The 25,376-nt window shown below is 47.2% G+C and overlaps 1 protein-coding gene across 2 annotated transcripts in view; it reads right to left on the bottom strand.

The window, feature by feature from the left end:
* Positions 1-2,219: 2,219 nt before the first annotated feature.
* RID2 (S-adenosyl-L-methionine-dependent methyltransferases superfamily protein) overlaps positions 2,220-25,376 on the bottom strand; it is a 38,454-nt gene continuing 15,297 nt past the window's right edge. For both annotated transcript variants that reach the window (XM_086803096.1, XM_086803095.1), the window contains 4 exons: positions 3,447-3,496; positions 3,178-3,330; positions 2,867-3,005; positions 2,220-2,486 (listed from right to left, as the gene is read on the bottom strand). In XM_086803096.1, coding sequence (XP_086659222.1) covers positions 2,319-2,486; positions 2,867-3,005; positions 3,178-3,330; positions 3,447-3,496 — 510 coding nt within the window. In that variant the 3' untranslated portion in view covers positions 2,220-2,318. The remainder of the gene's footprint in view (positions 2,487-2,866; positions 3,006-3,177; positions 3,331-3,446; positions 3,497-25,376) is intronic.

The following is a 25,376-nucleotide window of genomic DNA, read 5'->3' as shown; positions in this document are numbered from 1 at the left end:
CACACAGTTGAGGTGTACCCTTATTTCACACAACTGAGGAGTACCCTTATTTAACTAAGATCACAAAGATGGTAGCTTTGATAACCCACAAGGTAACCCTTTAATCGCAAAATTAAGGTCGAGAACAAGACTCAAAGACTTTATGGACTTCCAAGTAAAATATGAGGAGATTGCTCGACGACGAGTGGTTAACCAAGGTTTGGGAAAACAAAGGTTCAGGTTAGCCTAACTTGTTCAATTTTCTAAAACGGAAGCCTTCTCAAATGATAGAAAAAGGAAAAATACCTCATCAAAATTTTCAAATTTTAGTTATAATTTGATAAAAATGTGAAGAAAATATGCTTGTTCAAAAATATGTCTAACCTCCTCCAAAGGGTAAGCGCCATGCACACAGGCACACAAGAGGTTACTTCTTTACTTATACGTGGGCACAGCCCACTACTGATTGCAACTTACTCTCAGCCGCTTGAGGGAAAGTCTGGGAACGCAAGAGTGCACAGTCACCACCTTTGTGTGACGCGCAACACCTGCTCAAATTGGCTGCCGTGGCTTCCACAGATGTTGTGGATTGTTGGGACAGAGCCACGCAAGCTCATGGGGGCTCCTAATCTTGGCCTCCTAATCTGAACACATAGAAATCTTCGTCGCCACTGCTAGGCAGCCCATGCAAAAGTGAAAGGGCCTTTTGTCACTCAGATTAATGATAATTTAATGATTATCAATGGACAAACACAATGCTTTGGTTACTCACAAAGGTGTGAGAATGTCCTATTTGTAAATAGGCAAAAATAATATAACAAGCCACATATAAGGGTAGAAAGCTAGCCCCCTAGACTGCATGGGGTTTTGCTTTTACCTCATGGGTACATAGACTGCAGAGTACGTTAAACTTGCATATGCTACAAAGAGAAGAGAGGCAGAGGAGCAGCAGGAGGAGGAGGAGGAAAAGCTAAGGCATGAGTGGAGGCCGCCGAGACCCGAGTAGAGGCTACAAAGGCCCAAGCAAAGGCTACTGAGATCCAAGTTGAGGCTGCAAATGCCAAAGTCGAGCATGTGAAGCCATAGGCAATGAAAGAGGTGATTATGCGGGAGTACTTTCAAAAGGAGTTGTAAGGGACATGGAAACGGATGCAGAAAGAGGTAAACTCTTAAGGGTAGCTTTAAAAGTGGAGCTGAGAATGAATTTTCTTGAGAGATGAGGTGCGTGTTCAAAAAAAAATTGGCATAATTAAGAATAGCCAAACCTCAAATTTATAAATAATGAAACCATATCATGAAAGTTGAGAGGAAAGGATCGTGGCTAGCACACTGATTAGTCCCATGTGGATCTAGCAAAATGAAGAAATAAGTGTTTAATACCTGCTAAACAATAGTAAGATGAGGCATCACAATGAAGCATGTGATTTCAAGGGACATATTAATCTAAACAGATCTCCTCAGTAGTTTCCATCGCTTCACAACATGTTCTTGTGTCCTACAGAGTTACCCCTCTTCATTGTTTTTTCTTATACTCACTGATTCTCCTTAGCTTTCCTCCCCTTTTGCTTCCCATGCTGAACTAAAAAACGCTCGTATCCTGAATACTGCACCACCCCTTCAACATCTTCTTAGCTTTCCTCCCCTTCCCCTTTTGATTCCCGTGCTGAACTAAAGAATGCTCCTTGGCTTTCCTAAGCTGAGGGGATATCCAAGGTGAGTGAGTCGAACAAAGGGATCACACCAACACAACTCACCTAGATGCTGTGACCAAAATGCAGTTGGGGGCACGGGCAAGGTGTCTTCTCAACCCACTCACCCAAGCTGCCCCGTGATTGGCCAAACCCCCTCTTCTAAACCCTCTTCTTTGGCTGGACCCCTGTTCACAACCCACTGACTGAGATACCCCTTCTTTGCTATTGGCACGACATGCATGTCAAATAAAACTGTCGATATGGCCATACCATCCACATACATTCTCAGTTGGTGTGCCCATACCACCCACATGCACTGGACCGAGGGTATGGTTCACCCCTCATTGTGGCTGCCTTTGGGATTGTCCTGCAGCATAGCAGGTATGGTGCAGGATTGGATGGCTGTTTACTAAGAGCCAACACTAATTCGCTCACATGAGCTAGGCCATGAAGATGCACCACACTCTAGGCTAGTGGAGATCTCCCACTAAATGTATTACAAACAATTGAAATAGTCTCTAGAGTAGCCTCAAGAAGTACACTGCCTCAAATCGAAAAGAGAAAGGAAACAAGCTTTTTCTTTTTAATCAAATCTTCAAAACTGCATTATGATGACTCATAGGCACTACATCTATTTTAACAAGAAAATCAGAAGTGAGCTTTCCTTTTCCGGCCTGTGTATTTAGTGTCCCTTGGCACATTAATGAATCCATGATTCCTCCTTTGATCCTTTTTCTTTAACACCCAAGCCCGTCCTTTGGCCTTGTTGCCGAGCTTACGCTTCTTAATTGGCCTTTGCCTCTCTGTGATTGTGACCTGAACAAGCAATGGAAAAACACGCCAACAGTAATTACAGATACCTTCTGGGCCAAATCAATGTCATACGTAGATACGCTATGACAAAATAAAGGTCACTCCAGGCACAAATGTCAATCCCAACAATAGCATGTGTCTACCTATATGAAATGATCACCACACCATACAATTGAGCTAGACCTGCTAAGCACAATATCTTATTGGTGTGAAAGAAAGAATTCATGAACTTCACGTTTAGGGGCTACCAGGAAGGGTATTGAGGTGTGTGCCTGTGTGAGTGAGGCGTGTGCGTGTGTGCATGCCTGCGGTGTGTCTCTGCAAGTATGCCCATGCAGAAGAGAGAGAGAGAGAGAGAGAGAGAGAGAGAGAGAGACTCTTACAGTGTGTTGCTCTTCATCTTCACTATCTACGTCACTTCCACTATCACAACCCCCCATTTCCCCTTTGGCTTTCGGAAGAGCCGAGTTTATACTAGCCGGCCCACATACCAAGCAGAGAAAATACTTTTTTGCTCGTGTACTGCAGATACCATTCAAAAGTTCAAATCAGATGGGCCTCAAACATAGCTACAATTTGCCCCCAAAAACAGCTTATGCATCACCCCTGCTACAAGGAGCATGTACAGTATATCCAAACCAGTAAGAGCTTAAGCTCTCGTGCATCAAATCTTAGGCACATAATTGCAGCATACCTGTGGGGATAATCCACAACCAAGCCACCAGAAAATCCACAGCGCATAGCAGCTGTGGAGATCATCTCCAGTTGGGCTGCATTCTGAGGATAGATCTGCAAAGCAGCCCTTGCTCCCCTTGCCAGAGATCGATACAAAGAGCTGAAGAAAGTCCTGCAAGATTTCCAGAAATGATACACAAGGCAACACATCATGCAAAATCTACAGAGTACATAAAAACACCAAAAGAGAGCATTTGATACATAAGCCATGATCATGACAGAACTCACTTAAGCCTCAGCCTGGGATCATTGCAGCTCTTATCAGCATTGCACAGCCACTGGTTTATCAAAAGAAAGTAAGCCTTCATTATAAATATTTACTCATCACATCATTGAAACTAAAACTAACATAGTCGAAGTACGCATTCATCTCAAATAAATCAGTTCCCATGAATTTTTACAAGAAGCTGTGTTTTAAAGGATCGGTATGATAATGGGCAAATCTTAGGACACTGCCATGACTCACAACATCTTCCTTGTGCAATAAACATCAGTTTCCCAACAACTGCTGGGATTGCCCATCTACTATTTAAAAAAGTGCATCATCCCTAAGGTATAAGGTGCACACATGACTCGTTGCATATGTTTCGCAATGGAAAACATTCCCTGATCGTAGTGTTCCCTAATAGCTACGACACATGCATCCTTGTCTAGGAATGATATGTCAGAATACGCAGCAGAGATGATGACCAGATCTGGGAACACGAGCAAAAACGCAGGCAGAAAAACGGCACGAGAGAGAGAGAGAGAGATGTAGGCGTGTAACTCTGCTCTGATATACACAAGAAGATCCCGAATATGATACAAATGAGGTATGGGGGCTGAGGACCTATATATACCTCCTTGGAAGGGCAGTCGGCCAGCACTAAAGTGCCCACGACTGAAGAAAGAGGTCCCACGACTGCATAAATGCAGTCGGCCAGCAAACTGGTGCCCACGACTGATGAAAACCAGTCGGCCAGCAGCAAGAGTGCCCACGACTGATAAACACCCAGTCGGCCAGCACTGTACTGCTCTTGGCACCCTCTGGCAACCCTCCCAAGCCTCAGAAAAATGGGAAAAAATAGGGGAAAAATGCGGAGAGTGGGGAAAAATGGGAAAACACCTCATAAGGGCGGGCACACCCACAACAAAGGCCCTGGTGTATAAAACTGGACAGGAGATGACTTCTAACACCCCCTCTCAGCTCCTGGCTGTGTAACCAACCACTGGGAGCTGGGGTGCCGCCTGAGCAAATCCTAAGAGCGACTTCATGAAGAGGTCCACAGTACTGTCCTCCGTCGAACAGAACTCCAGCAAGATGTCATCAGCAACAATCTGTTCACGAACAAAGTGCCTCTGGATGACCATGGGTTCCTCCAGTGGAAGCCCAAACCTGCAATGTAACCTCCTGCTGCTCCGTAAAACTGCTCCTGGGCCATAAGTAGATCCCCTCGTGTCCGAATCTCCTCCCCAAACCGAGTCACTCCAACCGCGGAGTCGGACTCCATCCAACAATCCCCCTCCTGTGTACAAGAGTCCCTGATCCTTCGCATGCCGCAGAAACCACAGGAAATGCAATCCTGCCTCCCAAAGAGACATCTGCAACCATGAGCTCAACTGCCTCATCAGGAAGCTCCCGTCCAATCCGGTGTCCATCAACCAGATCAATGAACCATACAGCTTCTGAGTCACAGAGACATCACACTGCTCACAAGGATCAACACCTGTTACGGTGCACAAACAAGTCTTGGAAACCTGATGAAACCTGTCAACCACCCCCTCTGAGTCCGGAACCACAAAACCTGGAGAAACCACCTCCTTCTGCAAGTAAGCACCTGTCACCTGCATGGCTTTCCGAAAGGTCCCCATGGAAACAACATCCTCAACTACTGGAAGTTCTATGTCCCGAACACTACGAGACATCAGAGCATAAGTGACCTGTTCAGCTTCTTCTGACTCACGAACACAAGAATTACCAACATCAGTACTGGAAAGTTCCTGCCAACTGTTGCATTCTACTGGCAAGCTATCCACCACCTGGTCTCGGAAAGCCCGCACCTGCAGCGTATCCACACTTGAGTAGCCATTACCAGACTGCCACTCATCACAATCCTGAGGACCTGGGAGAGAGAGTGCTGAAAGCCTGTAAACTCCATTCTCCACTCCACCTTCCCAAACCACTTGGCCTGTTGCTTTGTCCCGAAGAGCAACAAAATGCTCATCAAACTCCACCCGTATGCCAGTCTTGCAAAGCTGATGCACTGACAACAGATGAAAACCAAGTGCCGGAACATACAACACCTGGGAGGAATGCTTCCCCCCTCTGCCATCGGGAACTATCTCCATCCTGCCCTCACTCTGAACTAGGATAGTGGACGTATCCCCAGTAAGAATGTGACCAGAACACCTGCGAGATCCTGTAAACCGGAACGGGAAGGAGTCATGTGCCTGGAAGCACCACTATCGAGAATCCACTCCCGAGTATAAATTGCGGCGGCGAGTCCTCCAATCTCCTCCCTGCCTGAAGAAAATGAAACATCGGTGTCCATCACCTCCAGGTGCACGAAAGCCGGAGTCTTCATGATTGCTGCTGAGGAATCTTCACCCTTCTCGGTCTTCCGCTTGGGACACTGCCTCCAGTAGTGGCCTTTCTCGCCACAATCATTACAGGTCCTCTCTGCCTTCAGTTTCTCGCGGTCAGCGTCGAACTTCTTCTCGAAAGACTTCTCCGATGAAGCCTTCCCTTTGCCCGAGTTACGGCCTTTCGACCGTTGGCCAGTTAAGGCCTCCGAACCTCCACCCTGAGGAGGGTTCGTGAATCGTTCCTCCTGGTCCAGGACCATGGACACAAGCTCCTCCCACGTGATGGTGCTGAGCCTGCCCACTGGTAATCAAAGACGAGTAAAATACTGAGTACGAAGAAGGCAAATGCGGCAGCAACGTTATGGCCATGTCCTCTGACGATATCTCCTTCCCAGCCTGAAGAACTTCCTGCTGAAGAGCCTGCAGCTTGTTAATATGCTCCTGCATCGTCGACGACTTTGCAGGGCTCATAACCTGCATCTGTACTTCCAAGGAAATCCTCTTCATGGGCGATACCCTGTTGTAAAGTGAGGCCAAATGCTGCCATATACCTCTGGCCAGCGTCATATGCTTTACATGATTGATTACCTGTGGTGTGCAGTTGAGGAAAATAAACGAACGGACCCTGGCGTTGACACGATCCCACATGTGTGTGTGAGCCTCCCGATCCTTTCGGGTTGACGGTAACTCCCCTTCCTCTACTTCCGGCCGTGGAACACCAACAACGACGAAATCGGCGAGGTCGTAAGACTCTAGAACAGATTCCATCATCACCTTCCATATGCCGTAGTTGCTCCCGTCCAACTGACGGTCCACCAGGAACGTGGGGAGTGTCGGGATCTTCACATGTCTCTCAGCCATCTCAAACAGATCTGCCATTGCGGGGATGTCCTCTGAAAAGGGTGGGTGGGTGGGAACAAAGAAGAACTAAAACCTACAAGTGGCTGTCCAGCAAATCAGCCCGCCTTCCTCTTGCTTCTCCTCTTCCCGAACAGTCCAAAACACTCCACCAATCAGCCACAAAACAGTCCCCCTCTTGCTCACACAAATCCCAAGACCTATCTAGAGCCTAGGGCTCTGATACCATGTCAGAATACGCAGCGGAGATGATGACCAGATCTGGGAACACAAGAGCAAAAACGCAGGCAGAAAAACAGCACAAGAGAGAGAGAGATGTAGGCCTGTATCTCTGCTCTGATATACACAAGAAGATCCCGAATATAATACAAATGAGGTATGGGGGCTGAGGACCTATATATACCTCCTTGGAAGGGCAGTCGGCCAGCACTAAAGTGCCCACGACTGCATAAATGCAGTCGGCCAGCAAATTGGTGCCCACGACTGATGAAAACCAGTCGGCCAGCAGCAAGAGTGCCCACGACTGATAAACACCCAGTCGGCCAGCACTGTACTGCTCTTGGCACCCTCTGGCAGCCCTCCCAAGCCTCAGAAAAATGGGAAAAAATAGGGGAAAAATGCAGAGAGTGGGGAAAAATGGGAAAACACCTCATAAGTGCAAGCACACCCACAACAAAGGCCCTGGTGTATAAAACTGGACAGGAGATGACTTCTAACATGATACATGTCACAATACACACTAATGGTGCAATAGAGCATGCTATGCAAGCACCCTGTACTACACAACACTAAGAACCAGAAACCCACCCTAAGAATCTTTTATTTCTCAACTTGCATTAACAGGACTAGGCACGGACTCTCTACCCACACCAAATCACACAAATAACAAGTAAATCAATCAAAGAAAGAAGAAAAAAACTGATTTGGAAATTAGTTTTCAAATAGCAAATCACATGCTTCCTTCTTAGAAGCACGTTCTCAATCAGAAAAACCACACTCCAAGGTGTTTTGAAACGTAAGGATCTGCGATATATGGGCACTCAAGCACCCAACTCTTCCTCTCGTATGTTTTTTCTATGGCAACATATTTATGACTCTTCTTGACTGCTTAATAGACCCCAAAATGATAGACGAAGGCATGCCATGATACTTGAAGATGTTCGCCATGAACAACTTCACCATGTGATCAACTTTGATCTTCTTATGCACGGGAATGAAATGAACCTGCTTACTGAACCTGCATATGATAGTCCAAATGCCATCATTCCCCTTTTGTGTCCTCGGAAGATCAAATATAAAATCCATGGCAATGCTCTCCCATGGTCTATCTGGAATAGGTAAATGCTGAAGTAATCCTGGTGTCTTCTGACGGTCATACTTCACCTTCTAACATACGATGCATTGCCTAATAAAAGCATCAACATCACTTCTCAAGGTCGGCCAATAAAAGAAAGCCTCAACTGCCTTTATAGTGGCGTCAATACCTCTATGACTTGCATACGGTGGAGCATGGCTTTCAATCATAACCTTGAGTCGTAGCTGCCTGGTAACACAGTCTACCATGCATCAACAAAAAGCCATCCCTGAGAGTATAATGATCATGCCGCTGACCCTCAAACATCTGATCATAGACCCTACCAAAATCCTCATCCTGGGCATACTGCTCTTTCATCTCATCAAGTTCATGATGATAAGCAAGTGAAACTACTGAGACATGTGGCTTGCGTGACAAAGCATCTGCCACAACATTCTTTTTGCCTTCCACATGTACAATCTGAAAGTGGAACATAGACAAAAAGTTGGCCCATCTCATATGCTTCTCAGAAAGTTTAGTTTGTGTGAGGAAATAACGCAAGGTCTGATGATCTGTCTGCACAATGAAATCAGCCCCAAGCAAATAGTGTTTCCATGTAGAAAGAGCATGAATTACAACCAACATCTCTTTCTCATGAATCTGTAAATGCTTCTCGGCATTCTGTAATATACGACTCTCATAGGCTATCACATGTCCTTCCTGCATGAGAACTGCTCCAATGTTGTTCCCACATGCATCACACTGGACAACAAAAGCCTTTCGGAGATCCGGTAATACCAATACGGGATCCGAAGTAAGCTTTTCTTTAAGCTTTTTAAAGGCTACAATTTCCCGATCAGCCCATCGAAACGGAGTTCCCTTCTTTGTTAAAGCATGAAGGGGCGAAGCAATCTCAACAAAATACCGTATGTACCGCCTGTAATAGGAACTCAATCCCAAAAAGCTGCGTACATCATGCACGGTCCTCAAATCTGGCCAATTGAGAATTGCTTCCACTTTCGAAGGATCCATACGGACTCCATCCTTAGACACAATATGCCCCAAGAAGTGTCTCTCTTCCAAGACGAACTCCCTCTTCTTGCCATTTATGACCAACCTATGCTTCCGAAGTTCTTCAAACACAGTGGCCAAATGCTTCCTATGCTCCTCCTCTGAGCGTGAATGCACAATCATGTCATCAAAGAATGTACCCACAAACGCTCTATGAGGCCGGAAAATCCTATCCATCATCCTGTTAAAGGTAGCGGGAGCATTTGTGAAGCCAAAGGGCATGACCAAGAACTCATATAGCCCAAAGGTGGTCCGAAATACTGTCTTATGGACATCCTCGGGTCTAATGAGTATCTGATGATACCCGCTTTTCAAGTCTATCCGACTAAAGACTGTGGAGCCCTGTAAGCGGTCCAATATGTCATCAATCCTCGGAATAGAGAATCGATTCTTGATGGTGTTCTTGTTTAGCGCCCTGTAGTCTATACACATGCACCAAGAACCATCTTTCTTTTGCACTAAGAGCACAGGTGAGCAAAAGGGTGATGAGCTAGGCTAAATCAACCCCTTTTTCAACAACTCCTGTACCTGGCTCATAATTTCCTCTTGTTGGGCTGCACTAACATGGTACAGTGGTCTATTTGGTGGGGTACTCCCCAGAATAAGATCAATAGCATGATCTTCATGAGGAAGTTCTCCTCGCAATGACTTGGAAAAGCAATCCTGATACTCACATAGGAAATCAGTCCTGTCTTTATCTAACATAGACAAATTAGATTTAGACTCATCATCTTTTGCATCCTTTACAAAAACCAAGTACGCGGAAAGATGCTTTTTCATTACTAATGAAATGGCCGAAGCCGATACAATAGGAACAAATTCCCCTTTAAGCTTTACATCCAAAATATGCTCTTTCTCTCTATGAGTCAAAGTAAGCTTCCTGTTATACGTATCCACCACCGCATGTACTCTATGACACCATGGCATACCCAACAAAACATCACACCCATCAAGTGGCATGATATAAAACTCCCATTGTCCACATAACCCTGCACATGAAGCCTCAGCTTCCCAATAATAGGGGTAACGGGTTCTGCATACCCAAGACAAGCCATATTAGCCTCATACAAAGGCCCCATCTCCTTTGCACAGATCCCCTGAGATAAAATTGGCTCTAGCACCTGTGTCAAAGAAAATCAAAGCATTGCATTCTCTATCATCTGCGACATATTTGTTACTCAAGTCTTTATGCAATAGTCACGCATTTCCTTGGGTAACCCACAACAATACTTCTCAACCTGCTCAGACATGGCACTGCATGAAAAGAAGTAACTAGGAGTAAAGCTTCCCAAAACTTCTTGTTGTAATCCTCAAGATTCTCACATTTCGATGCATCCAACTTATGCCATGCTGTCATTACATCCACCTCAAACATCCACACGGAAGAGAACACCTGTTTAAACTGTACCCAAGTAGATGGTGCTATGCCCTACAAAAGAAGAGTGGACCACCACTCCAATGCATTGCCCTTAAGAAAAGTCACAGCTTTTCTCACTTTCGAGGGTTCCGTGTAATTTCCACCAGAAAAAGCAGCATCAAACTGTTGTAAAAAGGTAAGTGCCTTGAGCTTGTCTTTGGCCCCACTGAATGTGTCAAATTTTACTGCAGCTCCCCCTTCCTTATAATCCTTTGCCTTACCCATAGGCGTTAGATTATCGTAAGGAAGTGGCCTCACAAGATTGCTACCCCCTGCATTCATGCCCATCATAGGGTCAACATTGCCAATTCCCACACCTTGTATACCATGCAATCTTGCTGATCCTCCCATGTTTCCAAACATACCACTATGCATACCGGGCTGCATGCCCCCATACATGTTTCCTTGCATTCCGGGCTGCATGCCCCCATACATATTCCCTGCTTCCTGGACTGCATACACCATACATATTGCCTTGCATACCAGGCTGAAAATTAGCTCCAAAATTCCCTTGCATTCCCATGCCTCCTTGAGGGTAACCCCCAATCATAGATTGAAACCATAGTTTTTTTTATACTCGTATGGAAAATATTCCATACTTCCATACCCGTATGCATATGCGTATGGTCACGTATGGAAAAACTTTTCATACTCGAGCCAAAAAAGAAAATGTTTTGCATCTTTTCTAGACAGAGAGATTAATTGTCAATGTGTGAAAGTCATGACGGATGAAACATGGTCAATTTGTGAAAACCATGATAGACCATCTATCATGGCTTTCACATATTTTAAGTCTCTCATGGTTCACTTCTTTGAAAATGGCATGTCTACCCTTTAATTTAAGAATCAAGTATGAAATCCCACGTATGGAATTTCTCCAAGGTTTGAACCATACTTATTTCATAGTTCCAGACTCATACACGTATGTCGTATGGTTGCCGTATAAAAAAACTATGCCTGCAGGTGATAGGTTTTGGCATTTGCCCACTCCACACTCCCTAGTCCCTATTTATGTAGCATGTTACATGATACATCATTGATCATACATGTATCATGTAAACAAGTTACAGTAATATAAAGCCCGGAGTTTTGATTTTGGCTCTACATCATTTATTTTTTTTCTAATCCCAAAATCTTTGCAGTTTCAAGTTTCTTTGGTTTTTTGTGTCATATGTAGCATGTTTTTCCTTAAATTTAGGGTGCCGTATGGTATCCAACGTATGGAATTTCTTGGGGGTGTGAACCGTACTTTTTTCATACTTCCGTACCCGCGTATGCATTTGCCGTATGGTTGCCGTACGGAAAAACTATGATTGGAACACGGAACCACCGCCAAAATAGCCTGGATGCATAGACTGTTGCGGAATAGGTGGCTGTCCGAAAAAGAAACTCTGTGGGTTTGCACCGTAAGTGTTCTGCATGTTAGGAAATTGTCCAAAAGCAGGATCCTGTGGGAAGGCACCACTATTGCCCTGAGGTGGGTTCCTAGAACGCACTTTTTTCTTCTTCTTCTTCTTCTTAGGCTCAGAAGGGGCTCTCATAAATTCAGCAAACTTCTCACTTTGTGTGTCATGTGCATCACAGATGCCATGGACATTCTCAGGGCTAGATCCAGAAGAGGCAAACAGATAAAAACCATGAACCAGTAGAAGATAGGTAGAACCAAAATGTAGGAGCTTTAGGCGTAGCATCTGAAGTGGACATGGAGCAGACTTGGAGCAAAGCATGGATCAGATGGCTGTCGGCTGCAGGACAGAGGGTGCTGGCTGCCAGAAGAGCTGTCGGCTGACGTCAGCAAAGTGTGGGCAGCAGGCGCATCAAGAACATGAAGTATAACCAGTCGGCGGCATTAAAAAAAGGGAGTTATGAATAAATGAACTGGCCGACCAGCAGTCGGCCAGTTCCCCATGTAGTCCAAGGGCTATAAATAGCCCCCCTTGCTCTATGTTGTAGTCATTCAGCCCACTAGGGGTTTGAGTCAGTAGGAGTCCTAGTTTGGGACTAAATTTTGGTGTGTTATCACCTTTTCAAGAAGGCAGTCAAGGGCTGCAGATATGTACCCTTTTTGTACCATAGTATATACTGAATTTCCAGCACTTCTCTCTCTCTCTCTCTCTACTCTCTCTCTACCTGCGTTTTTGCATCAGATGGTGCGTTTTGCATCAGAAGGTTTCCAAGAGTGTTTAGGGCTGAAAGAAGACTCCCCAGAGCTTCCGTGTGTTACATTGGTATCAGAGCATCAGGCTCAGCAAAGCTAAACACTGATTCAGTCCCAGATGATGGTATACAGGTCCAAGGTACAAGAAAGTACACGGATATGAAGCCCAAGGCAAGGAACACAGATCGGGAAGAACTCCCACGAGGTTTGTTGGTGGTGTTCCACAGTGCCAGATGGGGATGGCAGTTCCCTGAGCCAGATAGGTTCTCAGGTAACGGTCCCAAGGGAGGTTGATCCTCCAAGGGTGATGTGAGAGTGCCAGACTCAGTTCCAGGAATGAAGACCAAGACGATGTTCAGAGTCAGGGCAGGAATGGATTGTGGACTAGAGGAAGACCAGATGCATAGATCTTCATCAGAGACAGAGTGGTTTGGAGAACAGGCCGGGTTTTCAGAGAAAAAGGTTTGCCAGGGATGGATGATGACAGAGGGACTTCGGGACAGGATTGGGATGATGACAGTCATCCAAGAGCAGGTTGGATTCCCGTCATCAAGTTTAGCAGAGGGGGATGTCATGTGCATCACAGATGCCATGGACATTCTCAGGGCTAGATCCAGAAGAGGCAAACAGATAAAGACCATGAACCAGTAGAAGATAGGTAGAACCAGAATGTAGGAGCTTCAGGCGTAGCATCTGAGGTGAACATGGAGCAGACTTGGAGCAAAGCATGGATCAGATGGCTGTCGGCTGCAGGACAGAGGGTGCTGGCTGCCAGAAGAGCTGTCGGCTTGTCACGTGCATCCCGCACTTGGATGCCACGTAGACATTTCTGTACAGAAGGTGCAGGACCTAGGATGGTGAACTGGTCCCATGTGAGCCCAGTCCGGGACGAGTCAGCCAGGGATCCATCTCAGTCGTCCGAGGTCAGGTGTGCATTGTCCTGCACATGAGTCCAAGGTCAGGTGTGCATTGTCCTGCACATGAAGCAGTGCCAGTCCGCGCTGTGAGTCTCCCTCTGGAATGATGTCAGATGTGCTGTGTATCTGGTTTGCAACTGGATGCCAGGCCTCTGTAGGCATGTAGTTTGCATGTAGAGATGGGGCCAGCCCATAGGGCTATCCCAGGGCAAGGTTTTGCATTGGCATACTTAGTATGGGCATGGGGGAGGTATAGAACCACCCCCAAGGGGCCAGGAGGGCCCAAGATATTGCCCACCAGCCAAGGCAAGGGCTGGTGGGGTTGTCGGCCAGCTCCAGAGCTCCTGGACAGGCAGCCGGCAGAGACTAAAACCCTAACAGCAGGCGGCCAGGTGTGGGGGGGGCAGTCCCACACCCATGCGCAGCATGCCCAGCAGCCAGGGTGCTGCCCAGAACATGTGCGCAGGCTGGACAGCCATCAAACAAGTGTGAAAACACTTTATTGTGTGAGTATTTTATTAAAAATACTCAGTCGTGGGCTGTCCTGAAGCCAGCCGACTGCATGAAGGGAGGTAGTATAAAAGCCCAGCCCATAATTCATTCATCCTATCTCATAATTCACCAAGAGCATCAAGCATTCAAGGGCCAGGACAGCCAAGGGTTTGCTAAAGCTAAGGGGTGAAGGACTGAAGGTCAAGGGCAGGTTTTCCAGCCAAGAAAAGGTCAAGTACTTTGTATTTGTTTCAGATTTACATCATTCTAATAAAGCAAATACACCATCCGTGGTGGGGGCCCTACAGAGGGTAATTGGGACCCAATACTGTGTCCTTCTCCATCTCCCCCTTCTCTCTCTATTTTCTGCACATCGTCTTTCAGTTTTGTGCGTTAATTCCGTCGCAAAAAGAGTGCTGTTTTCTGAGTTTTGAAGTACCGATCCTTCTCCGAAGCTTCCGCATATTACGGTGGTATCAGAGCTCACTTCAAGGACAAAGATTCAGCAAAGAAAACCAGAAAATTTTTTCGCTCGTGTGGTTGGTTTTTAGACACCGGTGGACTACCCCTCTCGGAGTGACTCCTGTCCCTCGAAGGACGGTTGGTTTTTAGCCTCCGGAAGCCCCCGGAAGTCTCCCACACAGATAGTGGATGGTCAGATTGCGTTCCGGAAAGGAACTGCATTTTCCCGCTATGGCGAACTTCGGCGACGAGAGAGAACCAGAACCATGGGACCAGAGTGCACCAGGCAGCCCAGCTAGGGCACCCGGCTTGAGTGTACAAGACATGTTCCAGCAGATGATGCGAGCAATCGCAGACCAGACAACCAAGTTGGATGAGCAGAAGGCGCGGATTTTGGCTCTGGAGGAGCGTTCTCGCTCTCCAGCGTCGCGTTTTCCATCTCCTCCTCCCTCTCCTTCCGTACCCCAGATACCAGATCTTCGTCACAGGGACCCTCTCGAGGGGTCACAGCCGCAGCCAAGCTCCCTGCTTGAGATGCAGATGCGTGCATTGGAGATTCGACAACGAGAAGACGAAGCCATGCGACGAGTGGAACACGAGCGTTACCTCCGAGCTTTGGACGCCAGATTGACACCGGCGGCGCCCTCGAATCATTTTCCCGAGAAAATGAATTTCAGTAAGTATAATGGTAAACTCGATCCCACTACTCTGTATTCATGGTTACATCAATTTGAAGCTTACTTTGCCGCAGTTAGGAAATCAGATATTGACAAAGTGATCTTAGCCAGTTGGTATTTGGAAGGTGAGGCCATTCCTTGGTGGACTCAGTGGGCTCATGCCCACACCAGATCAGGTATGGCAGCTTATGGGTGGGACGAGTTCGTCCGTGACCTTAAGCAGCGGTTTTAACCGCCCCACTACCTTGAGCGACTCGAAGACGAGTTCAGGGGTGCGCGTCAGAATGCGCAACCAGTCCTTCAGTTTGCCAATAGAATTTCGACCTTGTGTCTACAATTAGGCTTATCTGATGCGGACAAGAAAGGGCAGTTTCTGTATGGCCTGGACACGCAAATCCAATGGGAGGTGCGTATGTTTAGGCCAGCCACCTTTGAGGACGCACTCTCGCTTGCGCAGAGTGCAGAAATGAAACACAATGGTGGCAAGCCCAAGACTTCCCAGCCGGCTTCTCCCAAGGCTAACACCTCGGGGGGCAAAAGCCAGAACCAGACGGGGTCTTCCCCAGGACAGAGCCCGGGAGCCTCTGGCTCCAAGAACTCGACCAATGCGTCTAAGCTTACTCCAGACCAGAAAGCGGAGGCAGGCAAGACAGGTGGCAAGTTGAGTGCTGAGGAGCTTGCTCAGTACAGGAAGGAGGGTAGATGTTACTTTTGTCACACAAAAGGACATACTTCTCGGGATTGTCCGAAGAAGCCTCCAAAGGCCGCCGCCGCCTCCACAGCTTCCGTGGTGGGCACAGCTCCCACACAGACCCCAGCGGCTACCCCTAGTTCTTCAACCCCCGGTGCTTCAGTTGGAGCAATTATTAGCCGGGAGCTCGAAGATAAGCAGAAGGGCGCCCATGACCAGGAGTATGAGCGCAACGAATTGCTCAAGTCCTTTGGCTACATAGGTGGCCAGAGAGTCGTTGTCTTGTTTGACAGCGGCAGCACGGAGGATGTGATCACGGAAGAGGCCGCTAGGCATGCCCGTTTCGAGCTGACTCCGGTGGACAAACAGGTTGAGGGTTTTAGCACAGGTATGACAACGAGCGTCAAGTATGAAGCTCTAGGTGCTAAGTTAGTCATTCAGGGCATAGAATTTGTGCGTGACTTTATGGTTGCCCCTCTTGTAGGAGCAGACATAATTTTGGGTATCCAGTGGTTTCACAAGTTTCTTCCAAATGTCAAGTGGGACAGGCACACGTTCCAGATCGATCGGAATGTGTCAAACACCCCGGTGACCATTAAATGTGAGCCAGGTATTCCAAACTTTCCGCTCATAAGCCACTTGCAGGCTAAGCGACAGTCAGGAAAGGCGCACAGTGTGCGATGATTTACATCCAGACAGCCCAGACGGTGGCCAGTGCTTCCGAGAAGTACTCGGTTCTCCATGAAAAGTTCCAGAAGATTTTTCTTCGGGACAGTCTCCCTCCCCAGCTTCCCCCGTCCAGACCGGAGGATCACAAGATTGACCTCCTCCAAGGCTCGGAACCCCCGAGCAAGTTTCCGTATCGCCTTTCTAAGGCAATGGAATCGGAGTTGGACCGCCAACTCCAAGAATTGTTGCAAGCTGGCTTCATCCGCCCCAGCGTGTCGCCATTTGCAGCTCCGATCTTATTTGTCAAGAAGAAAGATGGGTCTTCTCGGTTGTGTGTCGATTATCGTGCACTCAACAAGCTGACTATCAAGAGCCGATTCCCGATGCCTCGAATTGACTATATTCTCGAGAGGCTGAATGGAGCTAAGGTGTTCTCTAAATTGGATTTAAAGAGTGGGTACCACCAGGTTCGGATTGTTGAGGGGGACATCCCCAAGACAGCTTTCCGTACAGAACGGGCCCACTATGAATTTGTGGTCATGCCATTTGGTTTGACGAACGCCCCAGCTACATTTAACCGCATGATGATGCGTATTTTCCAGGAGTTGATCGGAGTGTGTGTGTTCATATTTCTGGACGACATACTCATATTTTCAGCTACAGTTGAGCAGCATGACATTGATGTGGAGAAAGTCCTTAGGTTGCTGGAAAGCAACGAGCTCTATATCAATGAAAAGAAGTCAGAATTTTATCTGTTCCAGGTACATTACTTGGGATATATAATCAGTGCCGAAGGCATTCGACTTGATCCGGCTAAAGTGGCCGAGATTGTTAACTGGGAAGTACCTCAGACTGCTTATGACATTAGATCATTTGTGGGTATATGCCAGGCATATTCCACCCACATTGACAAGTTTTCTGATCTCTCGGCAGACCTCACCGATCTGCTGAAGGGAGTGAAAACATGGAGGCAAAAGATTCGAATGACTCCACGAGCGTTGGAGGCATTCCAGAACCTCAAGGTGGCTTTGTCTGAAGCGCCTTGTTTAGCCCTTGCCTCGTGGGACGAACCATTTCAGGTGATCACCGATGCGAGTAACATCGCAATTGGAGGTGTATTGCAACAGAATGGAAATCCAGTAGCTTACATGTCTCGTAAGTTACTGCCCGCCGAAAAGAATTACTCAGTCTATGATCGTGAACTCCTAGCAGTCATTCAGGCCTTGAAACATTGGAAACATTTCCTGTATGGCCGTGACTTCGAGGTTCGCACTGACCATCAGGCATTGCGCTGGATTCAGACGATGCCAAGTGCACAGTGGAGTGATCGACAACACCGCTAGAGTCAGATATTCCAGCAGTTCGGTGGTATGATTGAGTACCTTCTAGGAAAGGCCAATCCAGTGGCCGATGCTTTGAGCAGGAAGGGACAAGTATCTGCGATTCAGACCACTAGACTTGACCTTGTTGGTACAGGACTAGAAGACATGAAGCACACGTACGCGGATTCCGAGGAATTCGGTACACAGTGGGAACAGGCATTGGATGCCACAGGACCATGCCATTTTCTTTTCTGATACGCGATGGTTGGCTTTACTACAAAGGCCGACTGTGTGTCATGAAATCATTCCGGGCAGCTCTTCTCCATGATGCCCATGACGCCATTACAGGTGGTCATAGGGGCATGAATTCGACTCTGGAGAAATTAGAACGGCAATACTATTGGCCAAAGATGAGGCGTGATGTGTTTACATATGTACAACGCTGTGACATTTGTCAAAAGGTGAAAGCTCCTCGTGGAAAGAAGATAGGGTAGTTACAGCCTTTGCCAACTCCTGAGGGTCCTTTCCAAGACATTTCGATGGACTTTGTCACAAATCTGCCTCCCAGTCCGAGTAAGCGTAATACACAGTGTTTGACTATTGTTGACAGGTTCAGCAAATTTGTGATGCTTATTCCTTGCAGGGCCAATGTGACCGCCGAGGATGTTGCCCAGCTATTCATTCGGCATTGGTACCCGATTGGTGGGATTCCTAGGACCATAGTGTCAGACCGAGATGCCAAGTTTACCAGTCATTTTTGGAGGGCATTGTTTGATAATTTTGGTACTAAGTTGAATTTTTCCAGTGCATTCCACCCACAGACAGATGGCCAGACAGAGATATACAACCAGTTGGCCTTTGATGTGCTGAAGTGTTATGTCCACGATCAGCAAGGTAAGTGGGAATCGTTTTTGCCTTTAGTTCAAGCTGTTTTGAATGACTCTTTTTCTTCAGCTATTGGCAGGACTCCATATGAGGCAGCGTTTGGAAGGCCTTTCCAATCGTTGTTAACCAGGACGTCGTCTTCAGTACCGGAGGCGAACAGAGTGACGGAGTCTTACCAGGAGATCCTAGAGTCCGTCAAAGACAGATTGGCTAAAGCGCAAGAGGCCTACACTCGACAGGCCAATAAAGACCGAAGGGACATGAAGTTTTCGGAAGGAGATTGGGTATATCTTCGGATTATGAAGCAAAGATTAAAGCAGGTGGGCAAGCGATGCCCAAAGTTGTCTTTCAGGAGCTTCGGACCATTCCCCATCCGGAAAAAGATTAATGAGGTGTCTATGCAATTAAAGCTACCTCCGAGTTGGACTATGCACGATGTATTTCATGTCAGTTGGTTGAAGCCATATGCAGGTCCACCCCCTTCAGAGGTCAAGGACGAAGCGGAACCAGACATCATTGATGAAGCAGAAGTAATGGTTCCAGAACAGATCCTTCTGCACCGTTTCAAGCATGGCTCAGGCCGAAGACTACGATAGTTTCTCACGAAGTTTCAAGACTGAGGAACTCATGAAGCGGTATGGCTCGACAAAGAATTTTTCGAAGACTATCCGGCTTTATTGACGGATTATTTGGAGGCTATGCAGCTTCCGTCAAGTTAAGCAAAAGGGGATGTCACGTGCATCCCGCACTTGGATGCCACGTAGACATTTCTGTACAGAAGGTGCGGGACCTGGGATGGTGAACTGGTCCCATGTGAGCCCAGTCCGGGACGAGTCAGCCAGGGATCCATCTCAGTCGTCCGAGGTCAGGTGTGCATTGTCCTGCACATGAGTCCAAGGTCAGGTGTGCATTGTCCTGCACATGAAGCAGTGCCAGTCCGCGCTGTGAGTCTCCCTCTGGAATGATGTCAGATGTGCTGTGTATCTGGTTTGCAACTGGATGCCAGGCCTCTGTAGGCATGTAGTTTGCATGTAGAGATGGGGCCAGCCCATAGGGCTACCCCAGGGCAAGGTTTTGCATTGGCATACTTAGTATGGGCATGGGGGAGGTATAGAACCACCCCCAAGGGGCCAGGAGGGCCCAAGATATTGCCCACCAGCCAAGGCAAGGGCTGGAGGGGTTGTCGGCCAGCTCCAGAGCTCCTGGACAGGCAGCCGGCAGAGACTAAAACCCTAACAGCAGGCGGCCAGGTGTGGGGGGGGCAGTCCCACACCCATGCGCAGCATGCCCAGCAGCCAGGGTGCTGCCCAGAACATGTGCGCAGGCTGGACAGCCATCAAACAAGTGTGAAAACACTTTATTGTGTGAGTATTTTATTAAAAATACTCAGTCGTGGGCTGTCCTGAAGCCAGCCGACTGCATGAAGGGAGGTAGTATAAAAGCCCAGCCCATAATTCACTCATCCTATCTCATAATTCACCAAGAGCATCAAGCATTCAAGGGCCAGGACAGCCAAGGGTTTGCTAAAGCTAAGGGGTGAAGGACTGAAGGTCAAGGGCAGGTTTTCCAGCCAAGAAAAGGTCAAGTACTTTGTATTTGTTTCAGATTTACATCATTCTAATAAAGCAAATACACCATCCGTGGTGGGGGCCCTACAGAGGGTAATTGGGACCCAATACTGTGTCCTTCTCCATCTCCCCCTTCTCTCTCTATTTTCTGCACATCGTCTTTCAGTTTTGTGCGTTAATTCCGTCGCGAAAAGAGTGCTGTTATCTGAGTTTTGAAGTACCGATCCTTCTCCGAAGCTTCCGCATATTACACGGCTGACGTCAGCAAAGTGTGGGCAGCAGCGCATCAAGAACATGAAGTATAACCAGTCAGCGGCATTAAAAAAAGGGAGTTATGAATATATGAACTGGCCGACCAGCAGTCGGCCAGTTCCCCATGTAGTCCAAGGGCTATAAATAGCCCCCCTTGTTCTATGTTGTAGTCATTCAGCCCACTAGGGGTTTGAGTCAGTAGGAGTCCTAGTTTGGGACTGAATTTGGTGTGTTATCACCTTTTCAAGAAGGCAGCCAACGGCTGCAGATATGTACCCTTTTTGTACCATAGTATATATTGAATTTCCAGCACTTCTCTCTCTCTCTCTCTCTCTCTCTCTCTCTCTCTCTCTCTCTCTCTCTCTCTGCGTTTTTGCATCAGATGGTGCGTTTTTGCATCAGAAGGTTTCCAAGAGTGTTTAGGGCTGAAAGAAGACTCCCCAAAGCTTCCGCGTGTTACATTGTGTGAGCTGCATAAGCACATCCACTGCCCCTGCCAAACGAGCTTTAAACTGGGCATCATCTTCCTCTTTACTTGGCATGTCTTTTGGCAACGTTAAATCCTCATATCGTGCATCTTTTGTAGCCTATTCTCCTGCGAGTACATCCTCAGATTCAGTCCTCTCAGCAGTGGTCTCCTGCTCTTCCTCATCATCATAAACATAGTCATATTCAGAGTCTGACATCTTGCTGAAATTTTCAGCAATGGCTTTCCTCGAGACAACCACGAGCTCACCCCCTTAAGAAAGTTGATGATGGTCCCGGCAACGGAACCTTGAAACCGGCCTTTGGTAGAAACCAAAGTGCGGTAGACTAGCAGTCACCCAATCCAATTGGGTCCACCCAATAAAACAAATAAATAGGAGCTAGAGTGCTCCAACACATGAAACAGAACAACACCTGTTGGCCCCGAAGCTTGGCGCCCCTTTCGGTATTTCTTTATTCAATTTCAATGGAAAAGTTTTAAATGATTACAACATGGCCATTCATGGCTCGTATGTCTGCAAGTCCAATCTGCCAATCCTCTTTACCTCTTAGCATAGAGGTTACACACAGCTTTGTGTCCCAGGAACACCACACTGTTATCTCCTCTAATCTGCTAAGTCAATGCATCCATGAGGCCTTGAATATGCATCTGACTGAACCATGCACATAGCCACAAACTCAGCCATGAAAACAATCCACAAAACTCTGCCAAATCAGTCCACAATCTTGCCATGTTTCCACCCTCTGAACTGTCAAACCCTTCCTCTCACAAAGGGCCAGATAAACAACTCCGAGACAGTCACAAGCCAGTGAAAAGAGAGTTGATTATACACTACCTGCAGTCCCACCTGCTCGCAAAGGGAGAGAGAGAAACCTGCAATTCTTGTGCCACCTTCCTCCAAAGAGAGAAAGAGAGATATAAACCGTCAACTGTGCTGCCTACAGTCTGCCCGAATGCATCCAACTTTCCAAGCAAGAGAGGGAGACAGAGAGAGAAAGCGGTTCAGCTTCTGTATGCCGCCTACAAGCAGCCCGCCGCCCCTGCTGTTCAACTTCTGTGCACTGCCTGTAAACAGCCCGCCAACCCTGCTGTTCAACTTCTGTGCGCTGCCTGCAAACAGCCCGCCAACATGTTGTCGCCCCTGCCCCTCTGTCCAGCCCGTGAGAAATCTAGCCCACTTTCCCTGCAGCCAGACTGTCACCAAAGAGAGAGAGAGAGTAAAAAGCACCTGCGCCTGTAGCATCAGCCGGTTCCTCCCCTTCTGTAGCTGTTTTCCAAAGCCAGCCTCCAGCGCTGCCCGTCAGCCCCTCTTTCCAAAAAGCATGAGATAGAAAGAGAGAGGCGTGTGCTCCAAAAGTAGAGTAGCCCCCCCATAAATAGCCTAGGGGCCACTCAAGGTTTTAAAACCTTCCTAGGGGCCACCCAAGGTTATAAACCTTTTGAACTTTAATTCCTTTGTCCCCTTCACACTTGGGGTTGTCCACACATGGGTCAATAAACCTTAGCCCCAAGTATGAACCTTTAAATATTTATCTTGCTCACCGACCACCATGCTCACACTTATGCTGCACCAATTTCACAGGGTCATGACAGAGTGGGATTTGGAGGGCACCTGTACACCAGAGAGAACCCAAAAAGTGACTTTTCCCAAACCCGGACTTGTGCACCTGTAACCTAGGGGGTCAACCCTATACAAGTAATCCAGACTTGTGCACCTGTAACCTAGGTGATCGACCCTATACAAGTAATCAATGAACACGGGTTGCCACAAAAGAATAAATTTGCAAGTTCACTAGGCTCTAATACCAACTATAGAACACTTAAGCATGTGTGCAAGTGCTTTCAGAGATAGAAAAGAGTGCAGCAGAATCACACATACAGCACACAGGAGTCCTAAAACTATTGTGTTACAACTGTCACCGGAAAGAAGTGTTACAACTGTCACCGGCCTTTGAATTTTGACATCCAAGGAAAATGGAACAATGGAGTATGCTCAAGGTTTAGATTCCACTGCAAGGAATTGAGGATTCTAAAACTCGAGGGTTGTTGTCCAAGTTGTATATATATACCTAGATGAATCTAGGAACATGCCCAAATTCACCTTTTAGGAACGTGCATGTTATATACTCATGGTAGTTAACCCACAAGACTATATAACTATCAACTCCATTATGCATAGTATGGACTAGATACTACGACATCCCCACTAACGTCATCAGTGCCCAATAGTGGGTGTAGAACACGGTATCAAGATATGCTCTCTCTCTCTCTCTCACACACACACATAAGGGCATATATTCACACAGACCTTCGTACTGAGTTTCTGTCAAACCTCCGGAGATGCAGGGCAGACTCAGCCATAACGAAGCCTAGCACTAAGGGAAGTAGCAGATAGAAAGAATTAGTACAACAAATAAGTAGTTGATAGGATCCAAAAGGAGCAACTTTGAGATTGAACAACACTAAATCTTTCGTACAAGAGTCATGGGACTAGCCATCTCATGGAGACGCTATCTCATGGAGACACTGTTTATCAGTGAAGGAAATCAGAATTGAGTACATGGATATGAATACTATTAGTTGTCGGAATAACTGAGAGCAGAAAACACAGAAATGCAAGAGAGGAGAAGGCTGTATAAACTCTGCTATATACACCTGAATACAGTACAGAATGTGCGGGGGGGGGGGGGGGGGGGCAAGTGCCCTATATATATGGGCAAGGGGCAGCAGTCGGCCAGTAGAAACACGCCGACAGCCCCCAAAATGGGCCCATGACTAGGTCTAACCTAGTCGGCCAGCACATGGCATGGTTGGCCAGCCCATGACCAGGTATGACCTGGTCGGCCAGCATCAAAAGTAGGCCCCTCCTGACCAGCCAACTCCTACAGGTCGGCCAGGGAAAAAACAGTCCCCCCACGACTCCAATAAAACTCGAAAAAAAGGGAAAAAACTGAACATGAACAGGGAGTCCTCTCATGGGCGGGCACACCCACATCACAGGCCCTCATTCAGTATGGTACAGACAAGAGATGAATGCTAACACCCCCTTCAGCTCCTGGATGTGGAACCAATCCCAATGAGCTGGAGTGCTGACGGCGCTTCTACAGAGGAAGAGGCTTCGTGAAGAGGTCTGCCACATTGTCCTCCGTCGAACAAAAGGCTAGCAAGATGTCACCATCCAAAATCTTCCCTCGAACAAAGTGATATTGTATCTCTATATGCTTGGTCCAAGCATGGAATACCGAGTTTCGAGCAGTAGCTATACAGCTCTGGTTGTCAAACTGGATGACAATGGGTTCCCAATCTCGCCAAGTAACCTCCTAAGCCACACCATCTCGTAAAAGTAACACCACAAGTAGCCCGATACTCTGCCTCAGTGGAAGACAAGGCAACAGTTGGCTGCTTCTTGCTGCTCCAACAAATCGCTCCCGAGCCAAGGGTAAAGCCGTATCCTGAAGTAGACTCCTCGTGTCTGGATCTCCTCCCCAATCAGAGTCACTCCAACCTCGGAGTCTGACTCAGTTCTTCGACCCCCCTCCAATGTCATAAAAGAGTCCAAGATCCTTCGTACCCTGCAGATACCGCAAGATCCACAATCCTGCGTCCCAATGTGTCTTCAAAGGTGTCTGCATAAATGAGCTCAACAGCCCCACTAGAAAACTAAAGTCCAATCTGGTGTTCAGCAACCAAATCAATGAACCGACAAGTTTCCGATACAAAGAGGCATCAACCTGCTCACAAGGATCATGTACAGTAAGTTTGGTATTCGTGTCCATCCGAGATGAAATAGGCTTGCAATTCTCCATCCCAAAGGCCTCTAGCAACTCATGAACATACCGCTGTTGAGAAACAAAGAACTCCCTTTGGGTCTACCAAATCTCCAATCCCAAAAAGAAATGGAGTAAGCCTAAATCCGTCATCTCAAACTCCTCTGACAAGGCAACCTTCGTCAAAGCTATGTGCTCCACATGACTGCCAGTGAGAACAAGATCATCCACATAGAGGATAATCAATGTGACCATACCGCATTCCCGAAAGAAATACAAGTTCGGATCTGTAACTGATCTCTGGACACCCTATCTCTAAAAGAAAGCATCAATCTTCTGGTTCCAAGCCCTGGGAGCCTGTTTCAGACCATACAAGGCCTTCCGCAACCTGTAAACCATACCTTTTAAGCCCAGAACCTCAAAGCCTAGAGGTTGCTCAACATACATCTCCTCCTACATTTATCACGAACTCTATGTGATCTTTGAGGTCCATCCTCCATGGTCCACTCTGAGGAATACTCTATCACACCAAACTCTCGAATGCTATCCCACAACCACTTTGGTACCCGAACAAAACGTGGAGCCTCCTCCTACTGCTGGGGCAAA

Source organism: Cibotium barometz, chromosome 9 (genome assembly GCF_041138505.1).
Source record: "Cibotium barometz isolate CiBa-2024 chromosome 9, ASM4113850v1, whole genome shotgun sequence".
NCBI lineage: Eukaryota > Viridiplantae > Streptophyta > Polypodiopsida > Cyatheales > Cibotiaceae > Cibotium > Cibotium barometz.
Note: the sequence above shows the minus strand (reverse complement) of the source record. Positions and strands in the feature narration are given on the sequence as shown.